Source organism: Camelus ferus, chromosome 21, assembly GCF_009834535.1.
Source record: "Camelus ferus isolate YT-003-E chromosome 21, BCGSAC_Cfer_1.0, whole genome shotgun sequence".
Taxonomy (NCBI): domain Eukaryota; kingdom Metazoa; phylum Chordata; class Mammalia; order Artiodactyla; family Camelidae; genus Camelus; species Camelus ferus.
The window spans coordinates 28,895,085-28,918,506 of record NC_045716.1 but is presented as its reverse complement, the minus strand read 5'-3'; the positions used below and the strand labels follow the sequence as shown (position 1 = coordinate 28,918,506).

The 23,422-nt window shown below is 61.7% G+C and overlaps 2 protein-coding genes across 6 annotated transcripts in view; both read right to left on the bottom strand.

Annotated features, from left to right (window-relative positions):
- Window positions 1–445: 445 nt before the first annotated feature.
- Window positions 446–2,563, bottom strand: IL17C (interleukin 17C). 2 transcript variants are annotated; one of them, XM_032464560.1, is made up of 4 exons: window positions 2,313–2,563; window positions 1,688–2,028; window positions 1,026–1,274; window positions 446–761 (listed from the first exon to the last, which is right to left on the bottom strand). In XM_032464560.1, exons 1-4 carry the CDS (start codon window positions 2,313–2,315, stop codon window positions 752–754), a joined length of 603 nt encoding a protein of 200 aa, XP_032320451.1. In that variant the 5' UTR covers window positions 2,316–2,563; the 3' UTR covers window positions 446–751. The 2 variants fall into 2 exon arrangements, with proteins under 2 accessions (XP_032320451.1, XP_032320450.1); XM_032464559.1 differs by having other exon boundaries at window positions 446–1,274.
- A 4,517-nt stretch (window positions 2,564–7,080) lies between these two features.
- The window catches only part of ZC3H18 (zinc finger CCCH-type containing 18), a 46,634-nt gene continuing 30,292 nt past the window's right edge, over window positions 7,081–23,422 (bottom strand). For 3 of the 4 annotated variants that reach the window (XM_032464551.1, XM_032464554.1, XM_032464553.1), the window contains 10 exons: window positions 16,466–16,657; window positions 15,584–15,709; window positions 13,191–13,292; window positions 11,863–12,009; window positions 11,497–11,556; window positions 10,470–10,630; window positions 10,105–10,304; window positions 9,702–9,798; window positions 8,579–8,675; window positions 7,081–7,897 (listed from right to left, as the gene is read on the bottom strand). In XM_032464551.1, coding sequence (XP_032320442.1) covers window positions 7,687–7,897; window positions 8,579–8,675; window positions 9,702–9,798; window positions 10,105–10,304; window positions 10,470–10,630; window positions 11,497–11,556; window positions 11,863–12,009; window positions 13,191–13,292; window positions 15,584–15,709; window positions 16,466–16,657 — 1,393 coding nt within the window. In that variant the 3' untranslated portion in view covers window positions 7,081–7,686. The remainder of the gene's footprint in view (window positions 7,898–8,578; window positions 8,676–9,701; window positions 9,799–10,104; window positions 10,305–10,469; window positions 10,631–11,496; window positions 11,557–11,862; window positions 12,010–13,190; window positions 13,293–15,583; window positions 15,710–16,465; window positions 16,658–23,422) is intronic. The other variant, XM_032464552.1, reaches the window with a different exon arrangement.

Here is a 23,422-nt window from a genome sequence, read left to right as displayed (position 1 = left end):
GGGGACATGGGGGCTCCATGGAGGGTGGTAGCAAAGCTGGAGCTGCTGAGGCCACACGCTCTGGGCCCCTGAACCAGATGCCCCAAAATGCATTCGGCCTCAGGACACTCTGGTGAGGGCAGGCTGGGCCCCCGCTGCCCCTGCTCTGGCAGGTCACAGTGGTGGATGGAAACCCGAGGGGGCATCCAGAGCTGCCTGGGCCTCTCTGCTGGGGCTGCGGGAGTGTGACTCAGCCAGGATGCAGACGGGCCCCCTGAGCCGACCACCTGGGAAGTCACCCTCAGGGCGCCCGTCCACGGGGCAGGGGGGTGCATCCCTGGGGCCACACCCATGCCCATCAGGAGAGGGCTGGGCTTTGAGAGCAGGGCCCACCCCCTGGCCCCGGAGCCGCTGCATGGCCAAGGGCGCGTCTGGGTTCATGCACAGAACCTTCTGGTGTGGCCCACACCAGACTCTGGGTCAGTAGCTGCTGCTGGGGGACCAGCTGGGTGTGGAGGGCCAGGAAGGGGTGAGGGCGAGGGGTGTGTCCTCACCCACTGCCCCCTGCCATCTAGCACTGTGCTCGGGGGCTGCTCCTCAGTTTAATAACACGGACTCATATATAAAATAATCACTTTAAGAAATACAGGGTACTTGTGCCTCCCGGGGGCTGGGGAGAGGGAGGCTGAGACCAGGGAGGGGTGGGGGCGAGGGGAGCCCAGGGGGCTACCGAGGTGGAAGCAGCCATCAGGACACCTTTTCTGTTGTTGTTTTAAGAAGTTCTAGAAGAGCAAAAATATTCCAGGGTAAACCGTGTCTCCAGGTGGGGACTGGCCAGCGCAGAGTCCCTTCTGGGCCCGACGACGTGGCCCTTCCTGGGCCCCATCTCCACTGTCACCTCAGAGCAGAGGCCTGGAGCCTGGGGACCTGCCCAGGAGCCCCAGGGGCACATAAATAACCAATAAATACACATAAATAGGAGGGGCCTCTTGGGGAGAGGTCCCGCTGGCCAGTCCGGGAGCCGAGCCGGCGGTCACCTCGCTGACCTGGGCAGGACGCAGGTGCAGCCCACGGGCACGCGGATGAACTCGGCGTGGAAGGCGAAGGCCCCGGGCATGGGCGGCCCCGCGGCGGCCGGCGGGCAGGGCCGGCGGCGCAGCACAAGCAGGCTCTGGTGCAGCAGCACAGAGTTGAGTGCCGCCGTCTCGTGGCCCGTCTTGGCGTTGATGCAGCCCCTGCACAGGCACTCGGCGAAGGCCAGCTTCTGCGGGTAGCGGCTCTCATCCGTGTCCACACTGTCGGGGCGGACGGGGTGTCAGGGAGCCTGGGGCGCCCTGGGCTGTGGGGTGGGTGGTGTGGGGTCCCCAGGGGGCTGGGCACACAGCCAGTGCTCAGTGGGTGACTGCCCGCGTCGCCTGCGGCCCTCCCAGGGCACAGGAGACCCCCCTCTCCCCACCAGGCCCAGCCCAGCCCCTGTAGGGGCTCAGTAGGGGCTCCCAAATTTCCCCAGGGGAACCTGGTGGCCGAGGGCTGGGGAGGAGCTGGCCGGAGGAGCCCTGCCCCCTGGGTGGGGGGCTGGCCAGACCGAGGTCTGAGGTCCGATGCTGAGCCTATTCAGCAGGTGAAAGCACTGAGGCCCAGAGAGGGGAGGGAGGGGCCCAACGCCACACAGTGGGGACCCCGTGCCCAGGGAGCCCCCAGCTCTCACCGGTATCTCCAGGGAGAGATGGAGCGCTGGTGGAGGTCAGCTTCCAGCACCTCCTCTGGCTGCAGCACTGGGCACTGGGCACCAGCCGGGGGCCCCGAACGCCGCCTCCTGCGGGCTGCCGCCTCCAGGCTGGACACGAGGGCTACTGGCAAAGCCTGCTCCCACCTGGCAGCTCGAGCCAGCAGGTGGGGCGGGGCATGGCCCAGGGGCAGCTCCTCCGGCAAGTAGCAGCGCGGGGTCCTGTGGGCGTGGGCGTGGGCGTGGGCCCCTGCCCAGAGCGGGGGGCTGTGGCGAGCCAGGCTGGCGGGCAGCCAGACCAGAAGCAGGAGGCCAGGGATGAGCTGGTGGAGTAGGTGGTGGGTGGTCAGGGGGTGCCCAAGGAAGGGGGCTCTGCTCCCTGTGGAAAGGCGGGGGACAGCCCCCCGCTACAGTGGGGGAACTAAGGCTCAGAGGGACTAGCCCCTCAGCCCACCCGGGCTCCTTGACCCCCTTTTGCCCCCAGATTTGGGGGTTCCCGGGACCCTATCCCAACATCTTCAGCCTGGGGTCAGTGAGCCACCAACCATCCAGGGCCAGGAGGCTCCAGCTCAGTGGGCACGTGGGGGAGGCAGCGGCTCAGGCTCACCATCGAACAGCGTCGACTGGGCTCCGGGCTTCGAGCGGCAGTGCACCTGCCCAGGGTTCCAGGCGTAGCTGCAGGCTGACCTGGTGTGGCGGCTCTGGGTGCTCACACGACACCTTTATACCTCAGGCCACACCTGGGGAAAATCCGGGCGCCGCTTCCTCCTGGGGGAAGCGCCTGGGCCGGCTTCCTCCTTCCCTCCTGCCGCTGTCCCCTCTGCCCAGCCCAGGGTGGGCCATACCCACATCCCTTGCCCTCTCCTCACCCCCACCTCCCTCCCCTCCTCACCCCCCTCCCTCACCCTCCTCACCCCCCCCCTCCCTTCCCTTCTTACCCCATCCCTACCCAGAGGGACCCTACCCCAGGCAAATGGAGCTGAGAAGGGGTCCTGCCCATTCTATAGAAGGGTTTCAGGCTGAGTATCCTTCTGCATTCTGCTTCTTTGATTGTTGCTTCTGATTCAGCTTGTATGTTTTTGCTGCTCAGACCTGGTGACCTGGGGCAAGGGGCTCGCCCTCGTTAGGCGGCTGACTAGTCCTCCACCAGGGTTGATTCTCTGTCCCTGTTGGTGGACATGAGGCTGGGTCCAGTTTTCATCCGGTGCACCTTGGTGCCTGCCTCCTCTCGCCCACCAGCAGCGGGTGGTTCCAGAAGACTTGGGGGCTGAGGGCCAGAGAGTGTCTTCAGGATTCTACTTTGGGCTTCTGTGGTTTTAGTCAACAGAAGCGCAAGTCTGAGACGGAAGGCTTGGCAATGCCTTGGAAACTTTGAAGTGCCTGTGCCCCCTAAGAAGCGTTACAAGGAGACCCCAGGAGCCCACCTGTGCCAACTCAGTGCTGCCAGCTGGGGATGCTGGAGGTGCCTTCGTTAATCTGAGAAGGAGAGAGTTTGGATCAGATCTTGCAAAGTTTTGAATGCCTGAGGTTTGGACACCATCCTGGGGAGGGTCCACTGGGTCCCAGCCACCCTCCAAGGCTGAAGGCCCTGTCTGCCCTGGTCCTCTCAGATCAGTCAAACAATCAAATACATGTTCAGCTGAGGAGGGTCTGGGGTGGGGAAGGTGGAGTCAACCCGCCTACTGGTCTCTCCTCACCGGCTGGCAGGAGCCAGAGCATACACCATTAAGGCCCCAGTCTCCATGGACAGGGAGACCTGAGATGGGGCTGGAGAAGGTGGTGGGACGCCTGGGCCCTCCCAGTGCCTCGGCTCAGCAGTGTGACTCTGGCCTCAAGCCTGCACCTGTATGGGGGGCTGCCCTGCCCTCCCGGGGCCCAGGTGAGGCAGAAGATGGTTCCCGGCCTCAGTCTGGAGGAAATGTTCCCACAGCAGGTGCTGTGTCCTGACGGATGGATGAACAGACAGATGGATGAGTCCCCAGGGCTGCTCCTGCCCACAAGGTGCCTGCCCACCGCCATCCGCCCTCTGCTCGCACACCTCCTGCAACAGGGAGCTCACCACCTGTATTCGCTTCCTGGGGTGGCCATAGCACAGTACTGGGGGGCTTAAAACAACACAAGTTCGATGTTCCCCAGCTCTGGAAGCCAGAGGCCCCAAATCAAAGGGTCAGTCGGGTTGGGTCCTCCTGGGGCCACTGAGAGAGGGTCCTTCTGCCTCTCCCCCAGCTCGCGGTGGCTCCTGGTGACTCTTGGGGGGTCCCTGGCTTGTAAACGCATCAGTCCAACCTCTGCCTCCATCTTCACGTGGCCTCTTCCCCCGCGTGTCTCCTTTTCTGTATCTTCTAAAGACACACACCGAAAGCCAGGATGACATCAAGGCCCTGGCCCTGATCACACCTGCAGAGGCCCTTTTCCCAAGTGAAGGCACACTCTTCACAGGCACCAGGGCTAGGACAGCAACATGTTTTGGGGGACACAGCCTAGCCCCTCACCCCCTACCAGGACAGATGCTCAGGTTGAGGAACACCCTCCTCAGGCTGAGCAGAGGCCTGCCCTCCTGCAGGAGCACCCCTGGCTCTAAGAATTCTCAGCCCCTCCTGCCTTGGCCCAGAAGGCCATGAGCCCCCAGGGAGGAGGGAGGGAGTGTGTGCCTGCCTCACCCCGTCCCAGGTGCGGAGCTGCCTCACAGTGGAGGGAAGAGGGCCACCTGGACACCCATTCCATGCCTGGCACCCGTGCCTGGGACAGAAGCCAACGAGAAGGAAGAACCTGCAGGCTGGGGAGGCGGCCCTCAGCCACACATTTGCCTCCCTTGGGGCTGGGGTCCCGGCACAATCTTCAGGATTGAAAGACTGCAGAGCTCCCTTGCAGGGGGTCCCCACTCAAGGGGCAGGGCCTCAGGTGTCCTGTGTCTGTTCTGAACAGCCCAAAGCAAGTGGGCACACTGGGGACGAATCCAGGGGCTGGTCTCGCGCCCCTTCCTTACCGCTGCCCTGAGCTGCTAGGCGGAGTCGTGGCAGCCACTCTGGAGGACAAATTTCCGGAGGGCACTGGCGCCCTAGCGGAGGTAGAGGGTCCCGCACTGACAGGAAGGACACAGGGTGGGGCCCAGGTAGTGCCTCATTCCTTCTGGCAGCCGAGGCAAGTACCAGCCCAGGGTTGAGCAAGACTGGAAAGGTGGCTGCAGGAGGAAGGCTGGAGGGTGTCCTGGAGGAGGTGTCATGGAAGACTCCACCCCTCAAGCCACACCCACTGCATCCCTGCCCATACAGACCACACCCATTGGCCACACTCCCAAATCCCCGCCTGGGGAGATGCTGAAGGGGGATGGAGGTGGGTGGAGGTGGGGTAGGAGGGATGGGTGGAGGCCAGACCTCAGGGAATGGGGCACAGGGCTGGTGTAGAGGCAGGGTGAGGGGACTGTGGCTGCTGTAGATCACCAGGGGGCGGGTGTGACCCCCACCACAAGAAACCCACAGGAACTTAATCTTCATACGGAACTGAGCTGTCTCGTTGGTGCAAGGCATTCATTAATGACACTGAGTGAGAAAAATTGTGAGTTGAAACCATAGTCTTTTTTTATCCATTCAAGAGCGAGAGGAGAAGAGGCTGAGATGGCTGCAGACTTGAGCACACACGGCTGGAGAGAGGCCGGGCTTGGGGAGGACACCGTGATGGCCCAAGTGCCCGGGCCCTGCTCTTGGCCAGCAGGATTTGCCGACACCATGACCACGGGCTGGACTGTGGAAGACCTGGCCCCTTCCTTCATGAGGAGGAAACACAGAAAGGGTGGGGCCAGGTGCTGGGTGCTGGGTCAGGCACCACTGGTTCTCACCTGAGGAAGGCCCACTGGAGGTCTGCACTGCGGGGGCCACTCCAGGAGCACTGGGGCAGCTCACAGCTGAGGGCCGGAGCGGACGGGGCAGCCCTGGCCTGAGCTTGGAGAATAAATATAGGGCTCAGCTGGGTCAGAGTTCCAGGAACAGGAAAGGGCAAGTGCAAAGGCCCTGGGGTGGGAGGAAGGCAAGCAGGCCTGTGCCCTGGAGGAGGAGGGGGAGGAGGAGGACTGGAGGGGCAGGGGGAGGACTGGAGGGGCAGGGGGTCTGGGAGCAGTCTGTAAGCAGAGGTGTGGGACTTGAGGAACTCTGATCATTCCCAACCTTTGCATGTGACCCCCTTGCCAGGACCTCAGCCCTCCCAGGTCAGGTGCCTGCCCCTGGATGGAGAGCTGCTAGTTTAAACTCAGCTCGGGTCCAGGGACCCAGGACTGGAGCTCCCACCCAGGCGTCAGAGGCCCAGTCAGGCCAGCAGGGAATGGGCTGAGTGCAGAGACCTGCGAGGTGGACTCACCTGTGGGCTCCCGGCTTCAGAGGCCGTCACTGCCTGGCTGGCAGATGGGGCCCAGTGGCCAGGGGGTGCAGAAGGCAGGGACAGGCTGTCACCCGAGGTGTCCTGGATTCTGACTCCATGTCCATGAAGGCCACCCATTCAGAGAATGGGCATTCCCTTAGCACCTGGCTTTGACCCGATGGCAAATCAGATTTGAAAAATTGCTCAGCACACGCGAGGTGGGTGAGGCAAGAGGCATTGCGTGCCAGGCCAAGGGACCGGCGAGGCTGGGCCCTGGAGACCGTCCCTACAGGAGGCCCCTTGGCACGGCCACCTCAGCGGCACTCCCTCCCACTCCCTTCTCCTGTCCCACATTTTACTGGCCACGCAGCCTTGGGGCAGAGCGCCTCAGAATGCATCCCGTAACTGGACACAGCTCCTCGGGCTACAGCACCAGGCCAGGACCCGGGCTGCTGCCTCCTGACACAGCCTGGCTAGGCTCTGGGGGGACCAGCCGTCTGCAAGTCAAGTCACCCAAGGGCAGAGGAGCTCCGAGGCCCCTGGCCCCAGTCTGCAAGTTCAGTCCCCAAGGAAGGGATCTCCTGGTAGTCCTGTCCTGCTGGGGCTCTCTGGGGTGGAAAGAAGGGGCTGTGGTGGGCGCCTGCTCCTGCCCTGCAGCGAGACAGCAGAGTGGCCCAGCCAGGGTGTCTCACGTCCACATGTGGTCGAACCGTCCGCTGAGGCGCTGAGTGTTGAACTGGGCTTTAGGGCTGTGTGGGGGGGTCCTTGCTCAAACGCAGGCACCCGGCATTCACGAAGCCCCGCCAGACCAGGGCTGGGGGCAGAGGCCCCACACCGGGTTAGGGGAGCTGCGCCGGGCTGGCGGCTCCAGGGAACCTCACAGGGGTCTCCCAGCAGGAGCCCCATCCTCAGGCTCCGTCAGCCAGGGCCCAGGGGCCGTCGTGGGGTGGCCTGGCCCTCGCCAAGGGGAGGGTGGAGGTGGGGGGCCCAGGCCCGGGCAAACATCACCACGAGGGCAAAACCGCTGCTTATCAAAATATTTTATTTTAGGAGACCCCTCAAAAAAAGACCCTCCACATCTGAGACGCCCAACAATACTCTTGGCCTTTTTTTTTCCTTTTCTGTATTTTTTTTCCTTTTTAAATCAACTAAAACAATTTGATGCTTAAAATAAAAGACAGGAAGTATTTCCCAATCAGACTTCAGTCAAGAATATATATATTTTTTGATCCTGGGGTGGCAGGGACAGGCAGGACGCTCAGCAGCACTGGTGTTCCTGGTGACGGTGGGGGTGGCGCGTCGGGGCCCCACGTGGCAGTGGGCACCCTGACGAGCAGAGGGAGGAAAAGAGGGTGGGGCTCACGTGGGCGCCCTGGACTCGTAAATTACGTAAAGTCGGCGCCAGTCTGGCAGGACTCCACTCTGGGAGGGGCTGGTTCAGTCTGGGGCTCAGCGTCCTCTTCATTCCGTGTGTGTGGCTTCTCTTCCAGCTGAGGAACTTTTTTTTTTCTTTTTCAATTTTTAAAAAGAATCACAGCCAAAATAAGACATAAACTGCAAAATCCAAAATGGCTGTGCTTACCCTATTTATAAAAACAGGAGCGTCTGTGCCCCAGGAGCAGAGCACGGGCCTACACCTTCCCGGGGATCTTGGCCCGCTTGCGGGCGATGGCGTCCTCCACGGCCTTCAGCTGCTTGAGCAGCTCCTCCCGCCGGGACAGCGTGCTGGCCTTCCCTGACTTGGTGCCGGCGGAGGCGGAGGCAGCGCTGGAGTCCGAGGCTTTGCCAGGCACACTGGTGACCTTGCCAGAGCTCTTGGACTGGGGTGACAATGGGCGCTTCCTGCAGGGGCCGGGAGGCCGTCAAGAGGGCGCGGAGGGCGGCCAGCCCAGGGGCCTGGACCCCAGAAGCTGTGCCCAGGTGGAGGGCACCCCTCCCCAGTGAATGGAGGCCCCCAAGGTGGAGAGCACTGCCTCCTGACTGCAGCCCTGGTTCTGGCCATGGGGGTGTGGCCTCCCCACACTCCCTCCCACTCCCCTGTCTGTGGTGCACAGACCGGGGAGGGTGAGGGGGGCGTAGCGTCCAGGCTCAGCTGGGGCTCCGCTAACTCATCCCCGGCTGCAGTCCTCATCTGCGCCCTACACTGTGGCGAGCTGAAACCCCACACTGCTGTGGGCCAAGGGCCAGGGGTGTGTGGGGGGCTCTTTGCCCACCGGCCTGATGTCCCCTTCAACCCGGCCCTCAACCCAGAGCTGCAGGTGGCAGGGACTCCGAGCCCACTTCCTGGGAAAAGGAGATCTAGGCTCTACTTCCCATGCCCTGCCCTGCCCTGCCCTGCCCCTCTCCCGGCCCTGAGCCGTGTGTTCCAAGACCCACATGGGGGCAGAATAAGACATGAGCTGGGCCATACTCTTGCCTCTGGATCAGAGCCAAGAGCAACAACCCGGCGGCCTCTAGGCCTGCCTGTCTGGCGGCAAAGAAGCCAATGTGGTTTGTGTGGGGCACAGGGTGGGGGGCACTCACCTGTCTGGCGGGGCCACGGGTGCCTTGGAATTCTGGCCCCTCTGCCGCTCTGGCTTTGGGGAGCTAAGCCTCCCACCTGACTTCCGGTCCCGAGAACCTGGGTGACACAGGACGAAGGAAGACCAGGGTCCCAGTTACACGTGACGCCAGCAGCACAGGGGCTGGTGTGGGCCGACAGGGAAGGGGTGGCCTCACCGGGACCAGCGACCCCACCCCAGAGGACTGTGCCAGCTCAGTTCAGTGCCCTTGTTGTCACAGAAAGAGGAAAACGGCAGAGCCAGTAAGAAGGAGGGGAAGGGGAGAACTAACTATGTCAGAAAACACTGAAGCTGAGGCCCAGTGTGGGTGCTGGTTTCTGGAGCAAGAGTCCGAACAGGCTGTGGGGCTCTCACCAGCCAACAGCAGGCAGACTAAACCCTCCTTCCCTGCCTCGAAGGAACTCGCTGTGATCCTCAAACAGGGAACAAAAAGGTGTGAGGGCTTGAAAAATACAAGCAAAACTAAGAAACAGGAGTGTCTGCCGCAGCACCATCCTGCGAGCGTGGCGTCCTGCGTGAGGGCAGATGGGGCTCGGGACCACAGTGCTTGGGGGCAGTGGCGCCCTCCTGCTCCTGACGGCCCAGGACCTGCACCCCACCTGCCCCCGCTCTGCTGGGCCCTCGCTCTCTGTCTTAGAAAGTAAAGACAGCTTGGCTGAGTCAGATTTTTGCTGGACTTGTGAGAGCCAGACAGAAAGATGCTGCCTGGGGCTGGGCCAGTGCTTCTGCAGGGGTCGGCACCGCCTCCGCGGCACAGGCTCACGGGCTGGCCTGGGGTTTCCCAGAGGGCGTGTGCTTTGAGAAATGGGATCCCAGCCGCATCGGGTTGTGGAAAAAAAAAAAAACTAATGCCGCTTCTGCTAACTTCTATTTTGGAAAACAGTTATTTCCCATAAAAGATGTTATTTGTGTCAAAACCCAACAGTTCATCACTGTCTCTTCCTTAGTTTGAGCCTCTCACGGATGGCGGCGGGCGTGGATGGACACGCCCCACCTTATCGGAAGCCCCCCAGGGCCTCAGCACTTCTCAGGGGTGGACGGGGTCCTGGCGCCTGTGCCCTGTCGCCCGGCTCGGGGCGGCTCACCTCGGTCCGGGGACAGGTTAGCCCGCTTGGCGGGAGGGGGGCTCTGCCGGTCCTTGTCTGAGGGCTCGTAGCGCTTCCTGCTTGCTTTGTCAGCAGCCTGCAGCAGCGGGGAGGGTGGCGGTGAGGATGGCCGAGGGAAGTCGGGCCCATGGGGCGGGACCCCAGCAGACTTTGTCTCCTGCCTCCCCGTCCCTCAGGGCATTGTGGACACCAACTCAGAGAGACCAAGCCTGTGGCGCCCCGGCCCAGGGCTGCCGTGGCCAGACCCAGGGCAGGGAGCGCTCCCACCACCCCGGCACTCACTGTCTACTTGTGCCCACGTGCTACTGCCCACGAGGCTGCCCGCCAGGGCAGGACCAGCCATGGGGTCCCTGGGGCCCTGCACCACCACCTGCGGCCTCACCTTGTTGAGCAGGGTCAGCTTGATCTCTTTGTGGGCAATGAATGTGCCCTGCTGGGGCTGCCCGGGAGGTGCCTGCTGGGGGGCCGTGGGCTGCTGGGAGGGTCTGCTGCCTGCGCTGGGCCTCGAGGGTTTGGGCGGCTGTGTGGACGGATCCCGTTTCCGCTTATCTGCTTTCACACCATCTTCCTTTTTAGATTTTCCTGCCAAAGAGAAACACCCCATCACAGCCTCTGTTCCGGTGAGGCGGCCTCCATGTGCCATTTCGGGGGGCGGGATGGGCAGCGCGTGGTCACTGCACATGGACACCAGCCGCACTACCACGCACCCTCCTCTGGATCCATGACGCCCAAGACACAGACGCGTACCTTTCTCCTTCTTCGTCTGGGCTGGGGTTGGGGACCGCGAGCTGGCTGAGGACACGGGGCTGGCCAGGTCCGCGTACATGTCATCCGAGTCCACGCTGTGCGCTGAGCTGCTGCTCGACGTGGCACTGGACACCGAGGAGACGCTGCTCACGCTCAGGGACCTGGACACACACGCACGTCTGCGCCCCATGGCCCTGGACCCCAGACTCCCTAAGTCCTGTTCCTGGGGGGTGTGCGCCCACCGAGCCTGAAATCTGGGGAGCTTTGGGTGGTTCCCGGGTGCCGTGTGGTGAGGGGACACCCATACAGCCAAGCTGAGGCCCCTCGCACTCTTGAGGACTGTGCTGTGTGCCGGGCAGGGACACGTGATGGGAGTGTGACCCAGGGCCGGACACAGAACGGAGTCCTGGCCCAGGGGAGGACGACTGCCTGCATCCACACAGCTCAGGGCGGGACAGACACGGCAGCCAGGCCCCAGGCCATCACAGCCCATGCTACACAAGGACTTGAGACAAACCGCCGAGCCAGCCTCTGCCGTGTCCAGTGACCCGCCCTCTGAGAAGACACCCGTCACCGGGTCCCGAGGTGGGCAGACGCTGGAACGGGGAGGGAACAGTCCAGTTTTTTTAAGGTTCAGTCTGTAACGCATCCCAGACCTACTTACAAGGACACGGGCAAGTGTATGAACTACCTGCTGCACGAAAATGAGAGGAAGCTGGATTCGAGGGACCTAGAGCCTGAGCCCAGTCTTCTCTCTAAACAACTAAACAGCAGAGCTTTCTTCTATCTTTCACAGACTTTTTCCATCGGCTGTTCCCCACGTGCCTGTGCTGGACAGGCCGGGACAGGACCCAGCCCTCTGGCCGGGCTGTGAGCATCGGCCCGGCCTCTTCTCGTCGGGGCTGCTCCGGACCAGCGCCTGGGACCAGTGAGGCGGCCGCGGTGGGCCACAGGCGCCCGAGGGTGGAGGCCACTCACACCCGAAGAGGCCTCTCCTGGCCTGACGAGGGGCAGAGCGGATAATGACCTGGATCTGGAACTGGAGCCGCTGTAGCTGCTGCCGCTGCCGCTGCCGCTGACAGTCCGCCTGCAACACAAGCAGAGCCCCGCTCTGCTTCCATGGTCTTGGCACACGGCGTTCCTCAGAGCCAGCACACTCGCTGGCTCGGGACGAACGCTTCACCAGCAACTGGCCACCAGCTGGGCCACGAGCAGGGCTGCTCTCTTCTAAGTGCCACTTTCCCAAGACTGGCACCCCCAGTCGGCTCCCCACTCCACCGCCACCCTCCCATGGAGCTCCCAGGGAAACCGAGGCTTGGTGGTGAAGGGTCAAGCCTCGGCTGCCCGGGAGCCTCTCCCCAGCTCTGGAAGGGCCTGACATCAGTGTGCTCACCTCCTGGGGGGGGTCCTGGCCTGCCGCTCCCTCCTCCTGGCTTCCCGAGGGTCTCCGGGCTTGGCGGGCTCAGGGACAGGAGCAGCAGTGGTTTTGGGGGCCTGTGGTGGGGCTGGAGCTGGGGCTGGCTTCTTCACCGATTTCTCCCTGTGGTGTGAGGGGGAGGTCAGACCAGCCGGGCAGATCTTAGGACGTGCAGTGCACGCACACGCTCCCCGTGAGACCCCACACCTCACGGAGCTCACGGCATCATGCTACCTCCTCACCAAAGGCAGGGCTGGGAGGAAGATGGGCATCTGAAGAGCCCTGGAGGGTCAAGGAGAGCCGGGCAAGCTCCCTCAGCAAGGGCCGCACCCCACGGCAGATGCGCACTCCTGGCCAGCCCAGACCTCCCAGCCCATGTGCAGCGGGGTCCTCGGGGGGGCCAGGCACACTCTCACACGGCACAGTCAGGAAAACGGCCACCTAAGCCGCCTGCAGTGGGTAGGTGTTCGGGTTCCCTGACCACTTGGTGTAGATGGGTCACAGCAGGGCTGACACCAGCAGGAAACAGCGTCTTGGGCGAAAGTAAGCTGCTCAGCACAGCCTCAGGGCTGAGTCGAAGTCTGTGCTGACCAAGACACAGACGCACGGGCACCCACGTGACACCACCCGCATAAAGCCTGCGTAGGGCGCAGCCCCGAGGGCTTGAGCGTCCGGGGTGGTGGCAGCCCACCTGGAAGTACAATTCAGACGGCTGCGGCGCCTGGGATGTTAACACGTCAGCACTGGTCACTCTATCAGTGACCTGCTCAAGGTTCTCTAGGCCTGAAGCCTGGAGGCCGACTCCCTCAGGACAGAGACCTGCAGCAGGGCCGCGCGAGACCTGTGCAGGGACGGCCACTATCAGGCCGGCCCTCGCGCTCGGCAGAGCTTCAGGAGTGGGGCCCACTGTCACCCCGGGGGATTGGGGTGGAGGCTGCACCTCGACACTGCTCACGGGTGTCGTAAAGTTTGTGTGCTAAGTTCTAGACGATTCTGATTCCTCATGTCGTCACATCTGTTGAAAAGGATCAAGGTGACCAACTCCAGGGGCAGCAAAGAAGATGAAAGACGAGGAGGCTGGCAGGGCCGCTGCCGCCGTGCCCTCCCCGACTGGGCAAAGCACCGCTGGCCCATGACCCAAGGGGCTCCTACCTCCGGGAGCAGGCTATCCCCACAGCCACGCAGGGCTGCTGAAGCACAGACACGGCACGTGGCCCACAGCCTCCAGAGCCCAACCCTGGCACCCTGGCCCCCTGCCCACCTTCTGGGGCCCGACTGGCGGTGGCACTGGCGGGAGCACTTACCCTGCCTTGGCGGGAGGCGGAGCTGGCTCCCCCTTGGCTCTCACAGGTCTGTGCGGGGAGGGCGTCGGGGACGGGGATGGGGATGAGGAGAAAGACCGGGACCTGCGGAGTGGATGGAGGCGTGAGGGGGCCCGAGCGTGGCTCCCAGAGAAGGCCACTGCGGGTGGCCTCTCGTATGCCTCAGCCAGTGTCTGGTCATCTTCTGAAACGCACTCCCAGAGGGGAAAGGAGGTGCTGAGGGACAAACAGGAACGATGCGCCTGCGAGGCTCCAGCAGGCGCGCCAGCAGCCGGGCCTGGCTGCGGGACGAGGAGAGCGGGACCAGCAGCGGCCTCCGCAGCCCTGGGACGCGCCGCCACGTCGCACAGGGGGCCGCCTCCCAGGGCTCCGGGGCTCGCTGGGCTTTCCCCGCTTAGAGCCGCCTGCAGGGTCTGCGGCAGCTTCAGCGGAGCAGCATCAGCAGCTGAGATCAGCACAGGCCTCCTCCTGCAGCCACGCCGCTGCGACTGCCACGGACGGAGCCACACGGGAGAGACGCCCGTTCCCTCTCCTGCCCTCACGTCGCCTCAAGTGGCCGCGCTGCCTGTGCGGAGGCAGGAAGGCAGACCCGAGGCCCTCCCCGCAGGCTCGGGCGGGGCTGCCCTCGGAGAGCGTGGGGTGGGGCTGGTCCCGGGCATCAGCAGGGAGGTTAGGCAGGGACGCAAGTGCACCCAACTCTGAGAACACTGGGGACGCCTACACGCAGACGGATGCGGTTCTGGAGCGCAGGGCTGGGTCCCGGGGGACTTACCAGCTGCTTCCCTCAGCAGGGACGGCCCGACCACGCTGGGACGCGGACCCCCTGGGGCTGCAGCCCGGGCCCTGACCCCAGGGCCCGCTTCCTGGTCTTTCCCGGTCTCATCAACCGCTCACTCAGAAGGACGACCGCAGGTAAGCCCTGCCACACCCTGGGATTTCCAGAATCCCCGGATTTCTCAGCTTGGCTCCAGGCTTCTTCCCCATAGCTCACCAGCCTTGTTTCTCACGCGAGACCAGACACGGTTTCTCCTGACCTCAACGCTCTGATCAACGTCTTTCCCGTCTTCCACCCTGCCTCCTACCGGCAGCCTTCCTGGATTGCCCCTGAACCCCCGGGCAACTGTGTAAACACTAGGCAGGAAGGCTGTGAGGCCCTGGGCCCCAGCTGGCCCTCGAGACGTCCCTAGAAAGTGGCCCACCTGCCATCTGACCCTGCAAGACAGAGGCGTGGCCACCAGACTCAACAGCTTCAATGGTACCATCCTGCTGTCCCAACGCCCTCTACACTGTCCTAGAGGGGTGCTGCTGTGGGCCACAGCCTCGCAGGAGGACCCATCGCTTTACCCCAAGAGTGCTGGCGAGGCGCTCCCCAGGGAAGCAGGTGCGTGTGTTGTGTGCAGTTCTGTCCTGTGACAGGATGTGAACGCCTCCTGTCCACACCCCGCCACAGCCCTCTGGGGCAGTAGCGCCCGATCCGGGACGTGGGGCCAGGGCCGAGGCAACAATGGAGCTGGAGGGGCGCAGCCCGGGCAGAAGCTCTGGAGTGTCTCCGGGCTGTCGAAGGGAAACAGCTGCACAAGAGGCCCCCCTCTGGCCTTGGGCCTCCCCTGGGTGGGGTCCCCACATGGCGTCTCAGGCTGGCAGGAGGCAGAAAGGGTGAGCAGGATAGGGGATGTGGGTGGGAGTGGGGCAGGGGTGTGGCTCTAGGTCTGTGCCAGTGGAGTGCGTGCGGAAGCGGGGGTGTGGCGGGAAGGGCCAAAGCAGCCACTAGCCGTCAGGACTTCTCCCCTCCTCACACAGACCAGGGCTTGTCCTCCCTCCCAAATGACAACCAGAAATTCTCTAAAATTCCCAGCAGAGTTTGCCCATTTTCAGGGGGGAAAATGTACACATTCTGTGATCTTCCTAGAACGGAGCAGCAGCACTTTCTGCAAAGATGAAGATGTTCCGTACCTGAGCACGCCAACCAGGGCTGGTGCACCCTCCCACCCCTCCACTGTGCTGGGATGTGAACTGCCACATGTGGTCGGCGGCCCGCGGTGGACAGTGCAGGGCCGCAGGGGTCACCAGGGCTGGCGCTGACCCCATAGCTGCCTCCTTCATTTCAGCACACACACCTCCTGAGCCAGGCGAGGGCAGAGTGGCTCCTGGGCCCCCTGATGTGTGGCCCTGTGTCAACAACCCCAGCGCCTGCTGCTGGCGACTCGGCCCCTTGTTGTGTATCCTCCAGAATTCACCACTCGACCCCGTAACCCAACGACTGTTCTGCAAACAACTGAGGACCCAGAAGGGCCCTGTCAAGGCAGACCTCCCATCACGCAGGCAACTATGGATGAGCCCATGCTCCCTGCACCTGCAGGACCTCAGGGACGTACCTGGACCGGCTGCCTGAGAACGAGCTGTGTCTGGAAGAGCGGCTGGAGTAGGAGCTGTAGGACGAGGACCGGGACCGGGACCGGGACGAGCCAGAGCCAGAGTAGGATGAGGACCGCGAGGACGACCTGCAGCCCCGAGGGGACAAGAGAGGACAGAGGCCGGTTGTCCGCTGCCCGTCCCACCCCCGGCACCAGCCCTGCTGCCCTGTGCCCAGGCACAGGCCTGGAAGGCACAGCCACACACACAGACCCTCGGGGCAGCTTGTGGACACACTGCAGGCCAGTCCCCTGGTCGTGGGAACGGTGTTTAGAAACCAAGATCTGGGTGGCAGGTGTGCTCACTCTTGCTGGTGACGGTTCCTCAGCCCTCAGGGGCAGCGCCAGGACACCTGTGCCCACACGTGTAGGCGGGTGTGTCTGACGCGGGCAGGGAGTGAACACTCTGAGTCCACAGACACCTGCAGTTCCCGTCCAACTCGGCAGGCTCCTCCCAGCCCTCTTCTGGGCGAGACCCAGCCCTCATCACTCACAGCATTCCCGCTAGTTTGTGCAGACCCAGTGCACTCCCAGATTTCAGAGCTGCTGACCCAAACCCGCAGGAGAAGCAGGTGGACTGACGAGATGCCAGGGTCACGCTGGTTCTGGCCTCCTACCTTGCGGTGTCTCTCCCCTGCCCAGGTCTGGGGTCCGTTCTGGGTGGCCCGCATCCTGGCTGACCTCACCGTTTATTCTGGGGGTATGTGAGCCTCACCAACGTGCTCAGCATCAGACCTATTTATGCCGACACTGCCACCCAGCTACCCCACACCCCCGCTGAGCAGACAGACGCCCGCTCTGTCCTGCTGACCCCATCTTTGGGCAGCGGCCGCCAGCGCTCCTCACCTGGAGGAATTGGAGGCAGAGGCCGACGAGGCTGACGTTTTCCGGCGCCGTCGTGCCCGGCTAGGGGAGACCGACACTCCGAGTTTCTTCTTGGGGGACTTGGACCGGCGCCAGGGGTCCTTCCACTCGTCAGCTCTCTTCACCTGGGGCCCCGTGGAGGCCGCCTCCTTCTTTGGCAGCTCAGCTTGACGGCTGAAATCACAGAAAGGTGAGTGGCCTCAGGCCACCTCCTGCCAGACAGCACTGCTGTTTGGTTAGAAAAACTGAGGAGAGACCTGGAGCTCAGTGGCCTGCCCAGGGGCACCGACGGACGGCAGAGCCCACCACGAACAAGATGGGCAGGCCTGCTCCACGAGGGGCGTCTTTCCATGGGAACACGGCCCCTGACCACGCTGGCACCAGTCCTGCCGGTGCCCGAGTCCCACCTTCCCCGCGGCACATGCTCTGGGAGGGACAGGGACAGGGACAGGGCAGCCTTCTCTCCGGGGTGGCACCCAGTGGGTGCACAATCAGCGTTCAGCAAGTTCAAGGTACTGAACAACTACTTGTTTTCAAAAGAGTTAAATACACAATCCAAGCCTTTGACATTTCTTTTGTTCTCTGAAGTTCTCAAACTCACCCCAAGAACATTCCGATTAGACCCCGGGCCGGAGAGACCAGCGCGGCCCAGGGCGTCAGTCACTGCATGAAGAGTGTGTGCAGGCTGAGGGCCAGCGGGTCAGACCCTGCTGGGCCTCCCAACCAACCTGCCCCCACATCGGCTGCCTCCGTGGTGGTCACCAGTGGGGCTGCACCCACCAAGGCCCACGCAGGAAAGCCTCTGTGGTGCCCGCCCCCGCGCTGCGGAGCGGGAGCCCCCAGGCCCGAGGGTGCGAGCAGGGACTGGGCCCGGCAGCAGCTCGCAGCACAGCTCTGGGGACGAGGCTCTGCTCCGAGCCACGGTGGCACCCCGCCCCTCAACACCCCTGCTTTACAAGCCAGAGCACAGGGCCCCACAACCACCACACAGCTCAGCACCAAGGTACCTGCTGGCCTTGTGCCATATTTGTCATCAATTAAAAATCACACACAAAGTAAAAAGGAAGTAAAAGCTTGTCATCTTGCTCTGCGGGGACAGCCGCTGTTTAGCACCTCCGCATCTCCTTCCCACCTTCTCTCTTTCCTCGATGAACACTTTGAGCACAGCTGGGCACCCTCGGGGACTCGTGGGCCTCCCGACGGTGCAGCACCCCACTGTCAGGGGCTACACCGTCCGGACATTGCTCTACTGCTAGCTGTTTCTAACTCTGTGTTTAGAAAACACAGAGATTAAAGCGACCCCTTACATATGTCTTTATGGACTTTTTTTTAAGGGCCAATTTTTAAGATGTGGAATCAGTGTGTGGAAGGAGGTGAGCATTTTACAGGTTCTTGCTACTGTCGAATTTTTTCCCTGAGAGTGAAGCCGACTGACACTCAGCACAGCACGGGGCTGGTTTCTGTCCCTCTAACAATTCTGGGTGTCGCGCAGGGTCTGAGGGGAAGCCGTGTTCCCGCCCCGCCTCCGTTTCCTGAAAGGCTTGTGGGCGATGCCTCTGGAGTAGGTATGTTCTGAGGGGCCGGGCTCTCCCGTTCCTGTCTTATCTCACGCCAAGAGTCCTGTCTGCAGGCAAGACCCCAGAGAGTCACAATTGCCAGTGCAGAGGCCTCATAGGCGTCTGGGCGCAGCCTGGCCGCCCGACCGCAGGGCAGCTCCAGCCGCTCGGCCGCCCGGCTTGCGAGGAACAGTGTCCTGTGTTTACTCACCTCTTCTCTGACGGGTGTCAGCAAAAGATCAGTTTTCTTCGTAAAAAATCCTGTTGCTTGGGGGTAGGTTTTTAGTTACTCTAAGTTCTCCAAGACCACCATCTAGTTACGTTACATCATAACTCATAAAAATCAACGCCTACTGACATTTTCAGACCTATTCAATCAATCCACCAACTAGCAGCCTCCATGCCTACCATCTGTTAAGGGCCCCACACCAGGAGCAACACTCAACATTTAAAGTCACCCTAAGGACACACTAAGTGAGGCACAAAGTCCCTGACACTTCAGCCCTCAGCCCCGAGAGTCACGGCCCCTCCGCTCATAAGCGTGTCCTGCTGGAGGCGCTGTCCAGGAAGGAAGGAACCCTCCTGATGACTCCAGGTGTCCTAGCCAGCCACGCTGCTTCCACCTTTGCACTTCCTGAGCTGTTCTCATTCTAAACATGCAACAAGAAACGGAACACCTGGGTCACTAGCTTCTCTTCATGAGTCATCAGAACGGCCCAGTTCTGTCGACCTGCTGCCCTTCCAGCACAGCACCGAGACCCCGCTGCCGTGGTGGTGGGCAGGACAGAGCCCTGGCCCCTGGCCCCATGACAGCCAGGGAACGAGCACCACTCGTGGCCACAGAGAGGCGGCCACAGCAGGCCTCCACCAGCTTTGAGAGCCAAGGTTTCCTCGCTCACTCTGGGGCTCAAATGAACTGGTGGTCTTAAGAGCTCCAGGACGAGGCCAGGAGACGGCTCCTCTGGGCTGGGGCCGCGGGTGGCCCTAGAGCTCCCATCGCCCCTCGGGAGGGCTGGCGCCAGCCTGGTGGTGACCCTGGTCAACAAGGGACCCCACGCAGCAAGTCTGTGTTCCCCAAAACGTAGCCAACTGGGCTCCTGATTTTAATTAGTACAAAGAAAACCGGTTTTGTTTTTGACTCTGTTTCTACTGTGATTTACTAGGACAAAGCACCTGCGCTTGCCTTGCTGTGCAACAAGGATGTCAAATTGCCTTTTAAGACGGATTTAAGGTTAAAAGGTGGAAACGTTTTTAAAGTATATAAATGAATGGTACAAGTGGTCCTGATGTAGAATCACACGGCGGTACAGGAAAAAAGTGGGGTTGGGGGGTCACTGTGTGAAACAAGACGCTCCTGCAGACAGCCAGAGCTTGGTGTTAATGAGTTTGCTGAGCCCGGAAGGGCTCCCCCCGATGTGGGGCCCAAACCAGGAAGAAATGGTTTCAAACTTGGAGGCAAAATGTGACCCATCAGTTTTAGATGGCAGCTGTCTGGGAAGGATGACTGAATGAACAGGCAACGGCAACAGAGTTCACTAAACACCACTTGGGAAACCTGTTCCTATACTCCTGGGGAGGTGGGAAGAGGCAAGGTCGGGGCGCTCCCAGGTCACTCAAAGGACCAGGCAGGAGCCCCACTCTGCCGACTGACCCCACGAAGGGCTCACTTGCTGCCACTGTCCTCACCACCCCCAGCTCAGCACCCTTGGGGGCGGCAGGAGAAGGTGTCCTGCGCCAACCAGTAAATTGAACACGACCCAGCAGGAGGGGGGCAGTGACAGAGGACACCTCTGGCCTCGGTGCCCACGGCCTGGGTCAGTGGGCTGGCGCCTGGCGGCCGCAGAGAACCAGAACTGTCCCTCTGCTGTCTCACCCCACTCAGGGAGAGCCTAAAGGGACTTGGAGTACCTGGGAGACAGACAAGCCAGCAACCACACTGAGACGTAAAGCTGCAGGGGCGCCACGCTGTCCCCACAGGCCTCCCACTGAAGCCTGGTGCGCAGGCCGGCCACTTCACAACGGGAAGCTGGAGAAGGGCGGGAGGAAACCTGCGTGAGTGGGACAGCTGGGAGGGAGGGCCTCGGTCAGCCAGGAATGCTGGCATCAAAGCTGGCAGACAGATTTGGAATTTGCATAAGCCCTTGTGAACAGAAAGGGGAAAACCCCGATCATCTCCGAGCAGAGCCTTGCAGCACACCAGTACGGAGCCTTATCTTCCTGGCCCCTGTTCCTTTGTTCAAGGCCACAGGAGGCAGACTCCACAGAGCAAAGGTCAGCTGTGCTGGCCAGGCAGGCGCAGTCAGAGCAAACACGAGAAAGGGCCCCAGTCCCCGCACAGCACCAGGGCAGCGGCGTGAGGCAGCCACGGGCAGGGCGTCTTCAAACTCTGCCCTGAGCAGCTGCCTAGTTTGGGGTTAAAGATAAGAAGAGATAAAAAGGAGGAAGGTTCTCTCCTGAAACGGAAGGATGACATGTCCCGCAGGGGGACAGGGAGCAGACCTGGCAGCATGGGGCTTCCCTCCGCCAGGCCCTCCCACGACTTCGCTGGGAGTGGACCTGCTTCTCCTTCCCACTGCTGCATCAGGTTGCCCACAGGTCCCCACGCCCAGTGGCCCTGGGCAGCCTTCATGACCTGCCAGCTGTGAGCAGCCCCTTCCAGTCCCCTGCACACCAGGGATTCTCCCCAGGAGGCCACGCAGACCCGGGCGAGGGGCACCAGTGCGACAGACCTGTCTGTTTATTCCTTGGATTTGAAAACACATTTGCACTTTATCACAAGTGGCTACAGCTTAGAGAAATGTCACTGCCAACAAAGCTGACATGTAAGTGCCACCTACTAAGACTTTAACTTCCGAGTGAAGAGAAGAAAAAGCCTCAAGTGGTGGGTGGGGCCATCCAGGCGCTGTTCCCCTGGGAGGGCCTGACACCCCTGAGAACCACCGCGGCCTCAGCCTTCTGCGCCCCACAGCCGAGACTGACCTCCCGCCGGCTCAGCAGAGCTCCCTGATCCAGGACGGCTTCTGTGAGGCCTACTGCACGGCACTACTTAGAGCTGAGCAGGAGGGAGACCAGTGTTATCCTCTCATCTTTGTCAAACAGTCAGGCAACTTCTGGACAATTCAGTGGGTAAAGAGTCAAGAAGCTCAAAAACAGGATACACCTTTCCTTGAAAACACCCTGGGCACAGTGACTTTCACAGAGCTGGGCAAGCCATGACCAGGACAGATTAGAACGAAGATGAAAAAGAGAAAATAAGGTTTATTAAGTTCCTAGGGGGTGAGTTCTTCGCTAACAGATGAGTGAGTGTTTTAAAGCGGCACCTCACTGCTGGGGCTCCGACCCTCGGTGACCGCTGCCAGGAGCACTAAGTGTGGGGGTAGAGCTCTGCTGCTGGGAGAGGAGGGGCCAGGCTCCGCAGCCGCCCAGGTGTGATCGTCCGACACACTTGGGGTCAGCGGAAGCGGCAACGCCACCATGGGGGTCGAGATGGAGCACAACTCGTGGTGGTCAAATTCATGAAATCCCTGAATTCCACACAGAAGGTGTGCACATCACCGGATGGCACTGAAGGTGGTGGTGAGCCACTGCGGCTGGAGGTGAGGCCGAGGGAGGGGCAGCCGCACTCAAGGAAATGGGGAGGAAAAAAGTCTCCAAAAGCAGAGGGAAACCTAACACATATTTTTTGGCAAAAAGACAGCAGAGTCCCACAGACCCGCCAAAGCAGGCCTGAGTGACCATCACTCTCCTCTCCAGGGCAGCAGAAGGCCACACAGCAATCAGTCCTCCGCGGGCCATTGGGAACAGTGGTTCCTCCCTGCTGAGGGACACACAGCCCTCTGAAGAGGGCCCCTAACCTGCCAAGACCCCAGCATGTCTCCAAAAGGAGACCCCCAGGTTAGCACACTTGAGCAGGGCAACTCCCATGGCCCTGGAAGTGACAGTTCCCCAGGCTCCCCACCAACAGGCACCCTGAGACGCTGGGCAAAGGCCAGGCTTGGACGAGGGTGAGGAAATGGGGAGCAAGTGCTCCCTTAGGAGGGTTAACTGATCTCCAAGGAGGAGAGAAGTCTGCTGGACCCGCCCCAGGAGGCACCGAACCTCACACTGCCTCTGAACGCTTAGTAAACAGCTTTAAAGATAACAAGCAGTCTGGACAATTCCTGCAGAAAGGCCCCAATTACTATTTATATCTGGAATGAGGTTCATTTGCCTGCGCTGAGGAACAGCCTGATCACTGCCCCAGCTCCACCCGGGAACGCACACCCACTGGCCTGGCTGTAAAGACAAGAGGGAGTTCCCCCTATGACGCAGAAGCATTCCTCTACAGAACTGGCTGAAAGGTTTGACTCTAGCCTAAAAATAGCCCAGATCTAGGAGCAGGCAAAATGTCTCAAAAGGCGTAATTACGAAAGGAAAACCTGGACCAGGGAGTGATGCAGTTCCTACAGAAGCACGGCACCTAGCCTCGAGGTGTAGGGAGGAGCTGACATTCCACCTACTACCGGCCTGAGTGCGCCCAGCGTGGCGGGTGAGAGCGCGAGGTGGGGGGGCGCCTGCTGTCCCGCCAGCACCGCGCAGCCAGCGCCCACCCTGCTGCCTGCTGCGCCTCCCTCACCCTCTCCCGGGGAACAGGCGGGTTTCAGGAGCTCTTGCTAACTGCGGATGACACGGGAGACCACCCACATGCCCACTCCCAGCACGTCCGCTGGACCCTGCAAGTGCTGTTTCCGGCAGGGCGCTCACAGACGGATGGCAGACAGAGGTCTCCCAGGTGGCTCCTTCCGGATGCAGTTAAGCCCATCTCTTACTTCAGGTGAGCGTTCTCTCCGTCAGGCTGCTGATGAAAAACTCCCAACCCGTCAAAGGCTAAGTAAACAAACTCTGCTATAAAAGGGTGATGGTATAAAGGGAGCACTGCGGAGACTGAGCCGCCTCCTGCGGAAGTGGCCACACCAGCTCTGCTGGTCAGAGGGAAGGAGGTAGGAGGCCCTGCTGGAAGCTCTGCCCTGGCGAGACCTGACCCTTCAGGCTGGTGCTGGGGGGGGTGGGGCGGGCGGCGGGGCTCCAGCCAGGACCGCACATGGACTGCAAGACTCCCGAGGCCAGTGAGACAGGCTGAACCCAGACTGAGGGACGAGAGCTCCTCTCTGCTGACGGCAGGAGGTGCCGGGGATAGAGGCGCATAGGAGACAAACCAGGCCAGTGGCCAGCGGAGCAGACGGCCCGGTGTGGTGAGCAAAGCTGCACCCGATTTTAGGAAGAACACAGGAAGTTGAGCTTCCGGCGTCCCGGCCTGCAAGTGCAGCCATGTTCTCAGTGACTCTCCTTCACTTGAGGATCTGTGGTTGTGCAAACACAGTGATCTGCCGCTTAGGGGGCCGAG

Excerpts from the sequence above, each read along its gene's own strand:
- IL17C (XM_032464559.1), bottom strand. Across the intron at positions 1,275-1,687 it reads ATCTCTCCCTGGAGATACCG|TGTGGACACGGATGAGAGCC; the intron begins GTGAGAGCTGGG and ends CCGCCCCGACAG.